The sequence below is a fragment of the Dermochelys coriacea genome, chromosome 5 (assembly GCF_009764565.3).
Source record: "Dermochelys coriacea isolate rDerCor1 chromosome 5, rDerCor1.pri.v4, whole genome shotgun sequence".
NCBI classification, from domain to species: domain Eukaryota; kingdom Metazoa; phylum Chordata; order Testudines; family Dermochelyidae; genus Dermochelys; species Dermochelys coriacea.
This window is the reverse complement of record NC_050072.1, coordinates 12,774,781-12,787,193: the sequence shown is the minus strand read 5'-3', so window position 1 is coordinate 12,787,193 and position 12,413 is coordinate 12,774,781. Positions and strand designations below refer to the sequence as shown.

Here is a 12,413-nt window from a genome sequence, read left to right as displayed (position 1 = left end):
AAAATGCCATTTTTGTCATACTGGGAATAATTTTGGAATAACAAAGTTGTATTCGATTGAGACAAATATTTCAGCAGAAAAAATATTTTGAAATAAAAATATTTCCATTTTGGAATATGTTTGTCTTGGAAAATGTCAAGAGTTTCTTGTTTGTGCAGCATTGTCTGGACTAGAACTGGCTGCAACTTGGAATTCCTGGTTTGCAGAAAATTTCAACACCTCAGAATTTCTTTTTGTTCTGATTCAAAATGAAAACAGATATTTTTGAAATTTCCCACCAAATGGAATTTCTCAAAAGTTTCAGTTTTGGGAATTTTTTGTTTTGAAATTTCATTATTTCATTTTGGAATTTCAAAATATCGTTTAGTATTTTGAGTTTTGAATATTTTTATAGCGTTATTTCATGACACGTCAGTGAAAGTAGTGCTTAATATTCACTACAACTGCTGTCATATCATATCATATATTATGACGTGATTGAAATATTCTATTTTTATTTGATTTTCTTTTAACAATTAAGAGCAGCTGCTACTTAGAACTGATTGAAATAGCTTCGCTTTTCTAGGTGAAAGTGTCTCTGTGTTATAATTTTAAAAATTTGATCCTTCGAAGTGAGTTCGAAACTCATTTCACATGCTCTAGAACCAAATTAAACCCAGGGTCCAACGTATTCTGATCACAGTGATTAGAATTGTTTACCTGAGCCTTTCATGCATCCAGACCTGTGTGTTGTACATGTGATCAAATTGCTGTTGGATTTCCCTATCAGACAGGCTATATCAGCTGAATGTTGGTGCGTTTGAGAAGATCAGGGAAGAATGGCAGAATGAACACACCAAAGCCTGTGAGGTAACACACCAAAGCCTGCCATCCATCCTAGAGATAATGAAGGGTTTTAATGCTGCAACACTCTCTGTCTTTGAGATGGGATTTCATTTCCTTCACTGCCAATGCTAGTGAGGGACCACAGTTGGCCTCTTCTGTTTCCTTATTGGTTAAACTTCAAGACACTTCCCAATTAAACTTGCATGTCTCTGACTCTTGGTTTCTGGATACAAAGCCCCAGAATCTGGCATTTAAAAGTAAGGAAATATATTGGAAAGCCTTCAAGTGTCAGCGTGCAAAATAGTGGCAATTTTTGCTCTGGCATCTTTGTATGCAAAGTGCTGCCATCTCCTGGACGGAACCTTAGATTATTTAATACAATAATGGACAGGCTCAGGGAGATTAAGATTTGCTTTTATTACTTTATTTCTCAGGTGTCAAGCTTCAGAGGGGTAGCTGCGTTAGTCTGGATCTGTAAAAGCGGCAAAGAGTCCTGTGGCACCTTATAGACTAACAGACGTATCGGAGCATAAGCTTTTGTGGGTGAATACCCACTTCGTCGAAAGTATGCTCCAATATGTCTGTTAATCGATAAGGTGCCACAGGACTCTTTGCTGCTTTTATTTCTCTGAGCATCCCATAAACTCTTTCCCTATTCTGTTCAAAGAAATGAGCTGCATGGTCTTATTGCTGTAACCTTTGTACTTTCCCTGAGGCTTGATGACACTCCTTGTCAGGTCATATCTTACCTTATACTGCAAATCCTCTCAGCCAGGGATGTTTGGCCTGTTTCTCCTCTCACTTAGACTGGAGTGAAATCAGGAGTAGCTCCTACACCAGCATAACACATGTGTCAATGAGAGGAGAATCAGGCCCTTTGCCTGTAAAGCATGACATGCCTTTACAATGAGAGAGAGATGGATGGCACCGGACCGAGACTCACATCTAAGTTCTATCCCCAGTTCAGCCAAGAACTCCGTGCATCATCTTGGGCAAATCTTGAGGTTTCCGACATACCTATGATCCTGTCACGTTGCTTAAGCATCAGTATATTGCATTTGCTATTGGTGACACTGCTGTTCTAGACAGAGCAGTTGGGTTCTATTCCCTTCTCTGCCACTGGCCTGCTGGGTAACCTTGGGCACGTCATGCCATTGCTCTGTGCCTCAGTTTCCCATCTGTAAAATAGGGATGACACTAATGTCCTTTGTAAAGTGCTCTGACATCTCTGGATTGAAAAGGGCGGTACTAATATGAGTTCAGCTCTGCTCATTCCCTAGTGCTGACTTCTTCCGAAAATATTGCTGCTCGTTCTTCCATTTTGCTTTGGTTTCTTAAAATGAAATGACCTGCCTGCATGTGTTTTGCCCATCCAAAACTTGTCAATGGCTCTGTGTAATGAAAACCCGTTTGCTGATAGTGAGGGGTGGGAAACAAAGATTCACTTCCTCAAATCAGTCAGGTTGTGTTGATTAGGCGCGCCACGTATGGAAGTTCTGACGCAGGTCCATTACAAAAGATCCTGCTGATCAAATGTGTGCTCTAGGTGAGAGTTTACTTGTTCTCAGTGGAAATGTGAAAAGGACTCTTTCTGATAGAATGAATACATATTGAAGGGCAGACTTCAGAAGGTTTGGGCTCCGAGGAGCATCCAGACTGTTCCATCCTATTGGAATGATCCAAATGTTGGTGTGGGTCTGGGTGTAGGGATGAGAGCAGTGGCCTGGGATCACTAAATCAAGGAGTGATCAAACAGTGCATTGGCTAGCTGGCTTGCCTCCCTGCCGTCTGCAGGTGTCAGCTTCTGGGGTCAGTCTTCCCACCATGGTGCAACAGGACCCAATAACCTGACTGAGCTTCCCTTTTAAGTTTTGGCCATCTGATGTGGCAGGCAGGATGATCTCACTTAAGGTGGGGTGTGTGTGGATGAGATGGGGATGGAGGGAAAGATGAAGATCCATTTTGAAGGAAAGGGGTCCCTTCAGAAAGCGTGCAAACCCTGATGGAGCAGAATGTCGGGACCAGCTGGACTTGGTGGCTCCTGCCTTGATGCAGGCTTCTGTTTAATCTCATGTAGTGGTGTAAAATATACAGTAAAAAGACATCAGTTCATTGTTGCTGGCTGTTAAGCTATTTTTCTCATAAAGAATAAAGGATGGTAGCAGTTAGAGATGGAAAAGACTCATTAGACCAAGTTTAGCCCCATATGAAGATAGGATAGACTCCCCCAGAGAAGGGGAGATTAAGGCCAAAATGCCAAGAAGTGGTGAAGTTAGACCCAAGGTCAGGTCATTGCTTAGAATATCTGAAAAGGGGACAAGCAAAGCATTAGCATGGGTCCAATATGGCTCAAACCTGTATTGGCATGGTGGTCACCTAGATGTTGTATGTCTTCTCCTTCTCTAACATCCATGATTAATCCCAGCTGGCTGGGAACATGGCCGTTAGTTATTCTGTTAACATACCCTGACTTGCTTCCCTGCATCTCTTCAGTTCTTTGAAACCCAGGAGTCTGAACGGATAAACTACTTCCGCAATTCGCTGTGGCTGCACCTTAATCAGCTCTCTCAGGAGTGCGTCTGGAGTGATGAGGTAGGCCCAGAAAAAACAAGGCCCTCCACACTTTTTATATGCTGAGCAGAAGGGAAGGTTCCTCACTTGCATTGCACTGTCTTCACTGCTATTTTTACTGTGCTTGCTCTATTCATACTAGCTCGGGTAGGGTGGTCTGCGCACAGCTTTTGCTTTGTTGATATTCTCATAGATAATCCAGCAGATAGCAATAACGAACACCCAGTCAATAGTGTGGAACAGGATTTTAAACCCTGGCTCCAATGAAGTCAATGGCAAGAGCTCGCATTGCTTTTATTGCGGCCAAGACTTTCACCCCTTGCCTCTTGTACTATTGACACTTATTTTTCTGATGCAAATTGTATCCTTTCTCCTTCAAGAAAGACAAATGAATTTTTGTTTCTGCACTTTATGCATTTAAAAGAAAACACTTTTTTTTTCTTTTTACAGAGGTACGAAGAAACTCGTAGGAGTCTAGAAATGTGCAGCATCGAGAAGGATATTGAATTTTTTGTAAATTTCCATAAAACAGGAAGTGTGCCCCCAGGTAAGTGCTTGATGTAGGTTTTCTAAGCAGCGTAGCCATCAGCATTCCATACAGCTTCTCGGCTCTAGCAAGGGTCTAGGTTTTATTAAACAAAGCTTGGTGCAGAAAGCAAGCTCGCTTGATGGTTCTGCTTCTGTGTTGGTCTCAAAATGAAGCATGTTTCTAGAGTGGCATCCTTGTACCAGGATAGCAGGCAATTGCCACCAGACCCTGAAGAGAACTCAAACCTCATTTCTGTAGACTTTGGTTTCTAATAATACAGTTTTTTCAGTGTGGAATGGATGGAGCTGAAGAAGAAATAGGATCTCCCGTTGTGCAGATGTGATGTTGTACATTGCATGCCAACCACTCACAAAAACATTTTTTACAGCTGACTTGTATTTCCATCCCCCTCAGCTCCTGTGGTCTATGAAAATTACTATAACACACAAAGAAATGCAACTTCAACAAGAAATCAGGCCCCAGCACCTGGGATAGGGAGGTAAGAATAAACAAACCCAACACAAACCAAATAATAAAGTAATGGCCTGGCTATTGGGAACCTATAGGTTAAAAATGGGTGTTGCTTCTTTAAGTCTTTCGGAACCGTTTGGATCTTAGGCTGTTTCAGGGTCCCATAAAAGTTGGTGGGGTTTGGGGTATGTGGTCAGCAGGGAGGCAGAGCAGGTTGAGAATTTTGCCTGGATTGAGTCCCCCTCTGTACCAGGAAACCCTCGGAGATCTTGGGCACTAGTTTGCCACCTCCTTTCCTCCCTAGCCCATCCCTGCTGCTGGAAACCTTCCTTCATGCCTTGCATGGCTCCCTTCTCCTCATTTTTGTCTGGGGAGGGCTGGATCATCTAAGAACACATGCCCACGTGGGCAGAGGAGAGAACCTAAATCAGCTGCACTGGGAGAGCAAGGGAATCTGCTGACCAAAGAGGGGAGTTGGGCTATGGATGTGGGATGGGTCTGCTGTGGGGAGAGAAGGATTTGAGAGCACCCTTGTCATCACTGAAGACTAATGTCCATGGCTGCTTTGCAGTAGGAGTCCGTCACAATAATGACTACCTGATGGCTTGTGTTGGAATACTGAACTGTCTAAATGATGGCACATTTGTTTCATAATATGAAACAATCAGATCATTTAGCAACAAGGAGACAAGTGTTGTCTTGTTTGTTTTTGTGCAGGAGGGGGCCGTTACCAATCCCTGCGAGTGGGCCCGGTGAGTTACACCAAGTAATTCTAGAAATCATGCATTTTTATGTGCAATCCTCTTTTGTGTTTCAATTTTGCAGGTGTGGCAGGTTCTGTCTGTAATTCCACTGCCATGTAAATATTGGTGATCTTGCCTGATTCTCATATTTCCCTGATCATTCTAGCCATTGATATGTTGTTCTTGGCACCTGTAAGCTTCTGTTAGAAATAGAGGGTGACATCATGGCTCAATTGAAGTCAATTGGAGTTTTGCCACTGATTTCAATGGGGCCAGGAGTTCACCCAGCAAGAGGTTCCAACCAAAGTCCTGGTTATGGACAATCCTGAACTTTGAGAAAGGCAAGACCTGGATCTGAAGGCTGCAGCTTGGGCTCTTCTCTACTTGGAAAGTATTGGTTTCTATTATTTGCAGTGTGGCCTAGTAGATAGGGCCCTGGACTGGGACTTAGAAGACCTGGGTTCTGTTCTTGGTTCTGTCACTTACTTATTGGGTGACCTAGATCAAGCACTTTATCTCTGTCTGCTTCTGTTTCCCCATCTGTAAAAATGGGGATAATGCTATCCACTTCTTTTGTAAAGTGCTCTGAGCTTTATGGATGAAAAGTACTATGTAACAGCTACGTGTTACTATTGTGATCTCTATTACAGATGACCCTGAATACACTACGATTGATGGTTACAGTTTAATACATCACTAGTATGAGCTGTAAGTATTTGCATTCTGAAAAGGAATTACTTGGGGCCTGCGTTAGTCACACCAGTGAGGTGTAGGGTCTAGTCCTCACCAGCATGTTGCGCACTAACTGCCCCATGGAGACCCTGCTAGTGTGCACTCTGAGGTCCCTAGTGTGTGTTAATGTAGTCCGGTTTCAAACAGTACTATGTCAGTGCTCACTAGGGAACTTTTAGTGCATGTCAGCAGGGTCCACACGGCCCAGTTAGTGCATGTCACACTAGTGTGGACTGACACGCTGCACAGAGAAAGCGCAAGACACAGTTATATATTTAGGAGAGACCGTTAGGAAAGAGAAATATAGGCTGAATATCTGGGAAAACTTCCCAAAGGTGAGATTGCATAGGTTGTGGAATAGTCGCCCATGGGAAGAATTGGAGGTCCCATCATTTAGTATTTTAAAAGCCCTGCTAAAAAAGCACTACACAGTGCTGTAGTGGAACAATCCTGTTTAGGTTGGGAGGAGGACTGGATGATCTAGCTGGCTACTTTTTCTCCCATCATTACACTTGATTCTGTCTATGTTTCTTTCACTGAAATATTAACTCTTACAATTCCATCCTCTTCTCCAGGGTCTCAAAGCTGCTTGCCCAGTAGTGCCAGTGAGTGCAAGAAATTAGTTGTCTGATCCACCCATCAGCGACCGTGTATTCAATTGCAATTGCAGCATTGGGCACAGTGATACAGCATGAAACTGTTTCTTCTTTTAAAAAATATTTTGAAACTCTGGGGTAATTATTTAGTATGTTTTGAGGATCCACACAAGGTCCAACAAGGTCCCTCTTCCTTCATGGTGACAAACTACATGGACTGATGTCCTATTTTCAAGGTCAGCAAGGAGGACATTGAATCTTTGAATAATATTCGCTGATCCAATGGAATCTCCCCTAACAATGAGAGACACTTGTGTTCTGCTATTGGTGAGAGTTCTTTGCGATGTACAAACCTCAAAATCTGTGTGGAAGACTTGGAAAGGATTTTTAAAAAAGGAATTTCTTCTCACCATGATGACTGAGGATTCACATGTGCCACTGTAGTGCTGCCCATGGGAATCATGTGCAGTGCTTTGGGCATGCTGGGGCATGCACATAGCACACAAGTCAAAGTATGGTTTTGGTCTGTTATGCTGGATTTTCACCAGAGTGATTAAGATCATAGCCTAGCCCAAATTGTGGAGTGCTCATTAGACTGCTTACTCACGGCAACGCTGAGAGTTAGAACTCGAGAGGTATTTATATGGCTGTACTGCACATTTGCTCCAGGCTACGCAGCGATGTTGGAAGAAGTTGATTCATATCCTGTCTCTATCTATCATGCTTCAGGAGCCTGTTTGGATTACACGAATGGGCCGTTGACCTCAATACGGGTCCTGACGAGAGGAAGGTGAACAAGTTATGGCCCTTCAGTAGTTAACTACCTCCCTTCCCTGGTTCCACTGTGGCATAGCAGTACAATACAAAACCATCCTTGCAGATCCAGGCTGGTGACCCCTCCATTCTTCTTGAATAACTGGAGGACATGAGCTGGCTGTCCGGAGAGGTACATCCACAAGGCAGGGCTGGCTGCTGTTCAGCTATCCGCCACTTAGCCTGCTCTCGACAGATTCTGCAAACTCCAATCAGGCTAATCTGTGTGAGCAGCTGGACTCTTGGGTACATTTTTTGACCAGGACGCAGAGTCAGAACCTCATGAGGTTTTGCCCATTGGAGGCAACAATTCAGGGACGTTGTCAGCTGCTTCTTCTGTCTTTTTTGCGTTCCACTATCCAATACGCTTGAAAATAAAATAAATAATATTTTCTTTCGCTCCATGCATCTGAAAAAGTAAGGTTTTTACCCATGAAAGCTTATGCTCAAATAAATCTATTAGTCTTTAAGGTGCCACCGGACTCCTTAATATTTTCTTATTGCCTTTTCCTGTCTCCATTTAGCAAACCTTCCTCCCCCCCCCGCCCATTTCTTGGGGTCTGATCCTGCTCCCATTGAAGTCAATGGCAGAATTCCCATTTGTTATCAGTGTTGTGGGGTCTGGCTCTTTCATTTCTAATAAAGCACAAACTAACTTGGTTACTGTTGTTGGCCTAGAGCTGCAAAACTCATTTCTGGACCAGAACTTCCCCAGCTTTCATGTCCATCTCCATTGGCTGTTACCTGTCAGGTGCACAGACACTAATGAAGTCTGCCCATTGGTGTGTAGCTCTCGGTGCGAGGGTGTACAGGTTTTAATGTCTTGATCTAGAGCAACAGGGATGATTCTGCATCAAATTGTGCCTGAGCTATGCGTGATTTGTACAAACCTAGGGAATGTCGCTTTGTTTCCTTGTGTGGGAAAGACCCCAATGTGATAAGTGAGATTTGAATTCTTCCCTGCTACAGTTGAATGACCTGTACGAAATGCACAATTAGAGGAATACATTGTCTTATAAAAAAAAAAGACCCTTAAATATCCCAATATAATTTGATATTGTAGATTATTTTTAATCTCTCTCTCTCTAAATATATATATGTATTTTAGATTTGAGGCTTGAATACTGAACATGTAATTATATATGCTCTAAAATAGACTTCAATGTGGGGGGTGAATTTGCTCCTCCCACATGCAAAGACCTGGACAGACTGGTTATAGCCACAAGTACAGTGTGCAGGCAGGAGGCGTTGAAGATTAGAGCTCTGCTACTGCACCTTTTCCCTCATCTAACCTCTCTCTGCTCTACCAGTCCCAGTCCTCCCTTTGGATCTCAGTCCTACACTACAGCCCACTACTCTTTCAAATCTCTCCCCACAAAGGGTTCTGTCAATGCTTCCCAACCCTATCGATCTGAAGTATTAATTGAGCGCTGGTCCTTGTAGCATGTAAGTGCTGGTCTGTATTCCTCTTCTGCTGGGCCTTTGATGCAAACTTGCCAATGCAGCACAACGTGGTCCGCAACCTTTCTGTTGCAATAGCATATTCATGTTCCCAGAAGAGTGTGGCGGGTGCCGGATGACCAGCCGCCGAAATACCGCCGAGAAGCAGCGGCATTTCTGCGGCGATGCTTCTTGGCGTTGCCGCTTCTGGGCGGCATTTCGGCGGCTGGTTCCCATGGGTACCGCATTGGGGACCACTACGCTATTCCAGTCCTGGGTCTCCAACACCATTCTGCCAATGCACCTCAATGCTCACCTTGAGCTTGCTGGGGTATGGACTTGTGCTTGTCCTCCCGTTCTGGAATGTGTAGCCACTAGCACGTATACTGTGTCTATTCCAGTACAAGTCACCTACGGATGTATGAAACATCATTGACTGGATCTCCATATATAATGGCTCATTGGGCAGACTCTATTTTTCTCTTGCCTCAGTTTGGAGAGGAGTGGAGGTGGGAAACTGATCCCACAGGTTCCTGTAAATGCAAGGGAAGCCCCGACTTTAATGTGATTGAAAATGCTGATGTAACACTCGTTGAATTTAAACAGTGATTCTCACTCTTTTTTCCATCCTAGGCCCCCTTCCCATCTAGCTGAAATCCCGACCCATTTAGAAACATGGGAAGGATGGGGTGATTGTGATCCCAACACTTGTTTGTGACAGTCCCTATCCCTGTTCTAGTAGTTGCAACTCCCAAGATGAGAACCCCTTATTTAAAAGACACCAGAAGCTGATCAAGCCTGGATTTCATTTGTAAATCCAGACCACAGAGCATAAAAGAACAAACAGGTAAAGTGCAGATGAGAAAATACATCATTGTTTTGTTACAAATGCACACCAGAATAGATGGCTCAGTGATACCACCTGATCCTTATATGGTGCTTTTTCATCATTTGTTCTCAAAATGCTTAACAAAGGAGATCGTTTATAATTATTCCCATTTGATAGGTGGGGAAACAGGCATAGCAACTTGATCTGTCACCTAGCAGGTCAGTGGTAGAGACAGGACTAGAATCTAGGTCTCCTGAGTCCCAGTCCTGCATTCTCTCACTAGGCCACACAGCCTCAGTGTGTGAGAAAGTTAGCATTGGTACAGAGCCTTTGTGAGTAGTGACCAAATGTTACTTCCATCTGAAAGCTGTAGAAAGAGAATTGACCCCAGATCTACGAGCTAAGGCCTTTCATTAGAGATTACTGGGATGGCAGCATAGTAAGGTCAGGACCATAGTATAAGAACTAGTATAAGAACTCATAAACATATTGGACAAGAAGCTCCTTTTCTCTGCTGGGATTTCCAGGCTGACTCAGGGCAGTAGATGGTCTTATTTTGATTCTTGCCTACAAAAACTGATACTCAACAACTTTCAAAGTGGTGCACTGCGGTTTAGGCACATGACTCGCAATCATTTTAATGGAAGTCATGCAGCTAACCCCACATGCATCACTTGAAAAATGGAGGGGTTAAAATGCAGCCCCATATCAGTTGTCCAAGAGTGACTATCCTATCTCAGTCCTGAGAGTAGGGACCGTGATTATTTAGTTGACTGAAATAAATACACCAGGACCCCAATTTATAAGTGCTTTTCGAAAGGATCTTTTTAGTTCAGAGAGTAGTTAATCACAGGGCAATGCCATGAACATTTGAAATGTGGATTGCTTTACTGTATTTGCTCTCTGATTTAAAGAAGTCAGTCCTGAAAGCGAAAGCAAAAAGTATGAGTATTCTGCCCAGCCACTCTTAAAGAGAAAGCAAGCAAGCTGCCACCAAAAATAAAGGTTCTTCTCTGAGTTGTGTCCTAGAGAGTGTCTAAAAGCACTTCAAAATCAATAGGTCAGTACTCCCTAGATAAAAGAGGAAGGTTTGAAACCACTAGTAACGCAATATTGAGTTGTTTTTCAGGATGTGAATTAGGATGATGGTAGGCATGTGGAAATACTTTCATTTCTAGCCTGACGTTTTCAGTTTCTAAAGGAATTTGAAAAGGCAGATTATTTCAAACTATAAAATGTTAATGATAAAAATAACAAGTGTGGTCAGTGGCTATTGTAAAAGCTTTTTATGATTGTGATTAGAGCAATAGTATGTAAGAGTTGAGGTAAATTTGGAATATACCTGACTTTATTAAGAGTTTAGCACAACTGGGCTAAAGTGAAACTTCACAAGCAAGTGGTGCAAGGGAGCTTTCAATCTGGGGCCGCAGAACTCCATCAACCAAAACCCCCCCATCCCTGTAGCTGCAGAGTTACAAGTGATACGTCACCAGAAAAAACAATGAGGAGTCCTTGTGGGACCTTAGAGCATAACAAATTTATTTGGGCATAAGCTTTCGTGGGCTAAAACCCACTTCATCAGATGCATGGAGTAGAAAATACAGTAAGAAGGTATAAATACACAGCATATGAAAAGATGGGCATCACCAGAAAAAACTCTCATTGGATGTTTGTTTCCAAAGCATGACATTTGCTAGCTGCTTTTGGAAACCGTAACTTTTCTACACATTAAACCTCCTGTGAATATCCTGCTGTATTTCTCTGTGCACTTGCAGCACAGAGATTGCTGTGTTCTATGTTAAAGCTATTAACTGAATGAAAAGAGAATTTGAGCTAATTTGGAAATTAAGTGCAAAACTCTTTCTTATGTGCACTGCAAATTGCGATCGATTGTATCTTTGTTACTCATTGTGTGAACTGTTATTGACACCAGTAGACTTGCCAATGTTGTAGCCAATACAACAGAGCCCTGAGGGCAGGCAAGTGATCTGTAGTGTGACTCAGATGGAGAGAACATTAGTTAGTGGCAATAAGAATTTTAGGGTAGCTAAACTATTGTGGTTCAGAAGAGGACATCAGTTAATGTGTCACAAAGATATCACTCACCACTGCAGTAAAGGAGAGGGAAAAAAAGCTTGAAGTAAGTTAGTGGAAGTTATTTTTGCTTATGTTCGACTATCTGTAATGGGCTTCCTAACCAGGATTTTAAGGCCTTGTGTCCATAGACCTTCCTGTACATTTTAGCAACCATGCAGGCACAGTTTAACCTGTGCCTGAACACCAGGTGGTAGGTCAGTGTGGCTAGATCCAACGCTGTTGGAATGCTGGGATTGTGAGAGAGGGGAAATGTGCCGTCCAGTAACATCACAACGACATACTGTCTCGTTGCTTGGAAAACACGGCAGAACTGTTTGTTTGCAGAGAGCCTTACAAAGTACTTGTCCAGAACTGATTTTTGTTAGTAGAAAACGAATGAGTTTTGACTGGTAAATTATCTGCGTGATGAGCTCTGTCTGTGCTGAGTAAGATGTGCAGTGTTATAAATGAAAACAAATGGGTGCTAAATGGTCTGCTTCGCCCCGGGCTGTGCATTTTATTGGATTGTTTTTGTAAACTTGTAATGATTTGTTGGTCGTGTAAATTAAGAACGAGCAGTTCCCTGCTATCATTTTTCGGAATAGTTAATAAAAGGGTCAGGATACGTGTCTGTGTGAAGTTGTTCATCCTTGATCAAGGTGATCAAAGCTCCTTTGGTCTAGTGGAACGTGTCAGCTTGGCCCTGCGTGCTGCTGCAGGGCGGGGTGTCTTTGGAGTTGCCTGGGCTCGTGTTAGGGGTAATGGGCCCGGCATTGCTTCTGGCACGT

At 43.0% G+C, this 12,413-nt stretch overlaps 1 protein-coding gene across 2 annotated transcripts in view; it reads left to right on the top strand.

The window, feature by feature from the left end:
* PSTPIP2 (proline-serine-threonine phosphatase interacting protein 2) overlaps positions 1-12,251 on the top strand; it is a 67,699-nt gene extending 55,448 nt beyond the window's left edge. Inside the window, exons 9-15 of one of the 2 annotated variants that reach the window (XM_038402120.2) lie at positions 770-849; positions 3,319-3,417; positions 3,847-3,943; positions 4,340-4,424; positions 5,114-5,148; positions 5,790-5,847; positions 6,447-12,251. In XM_038402120.2, coding sequence (XP_038258048.1) covers positions 770-849; positions 3,319-3,417; positions 3,847-3,943; positions 4,340-4,424; positions 5,114-5,148; positions 5,790-5,839 — 446 coding nt within the window. In that variant the 3' untranslated portion in view covers positions 5,840-5,847; positions 6,447-12,251. The remainder of the gene's footprint in view (positions 1-769; positions 850-3,318; positions 3,418-3,846; positions 3,944-4,339; positions 4,425-5,113; positions 5,149-5,789; positions 5,848-6,446) is intronic. The other variant, XM_043514528.1, reaches the window with a different exon arrangement.
* The last annotated feature ends 162 nt before the right edge of the window (positions 12,252-12,413 follow it).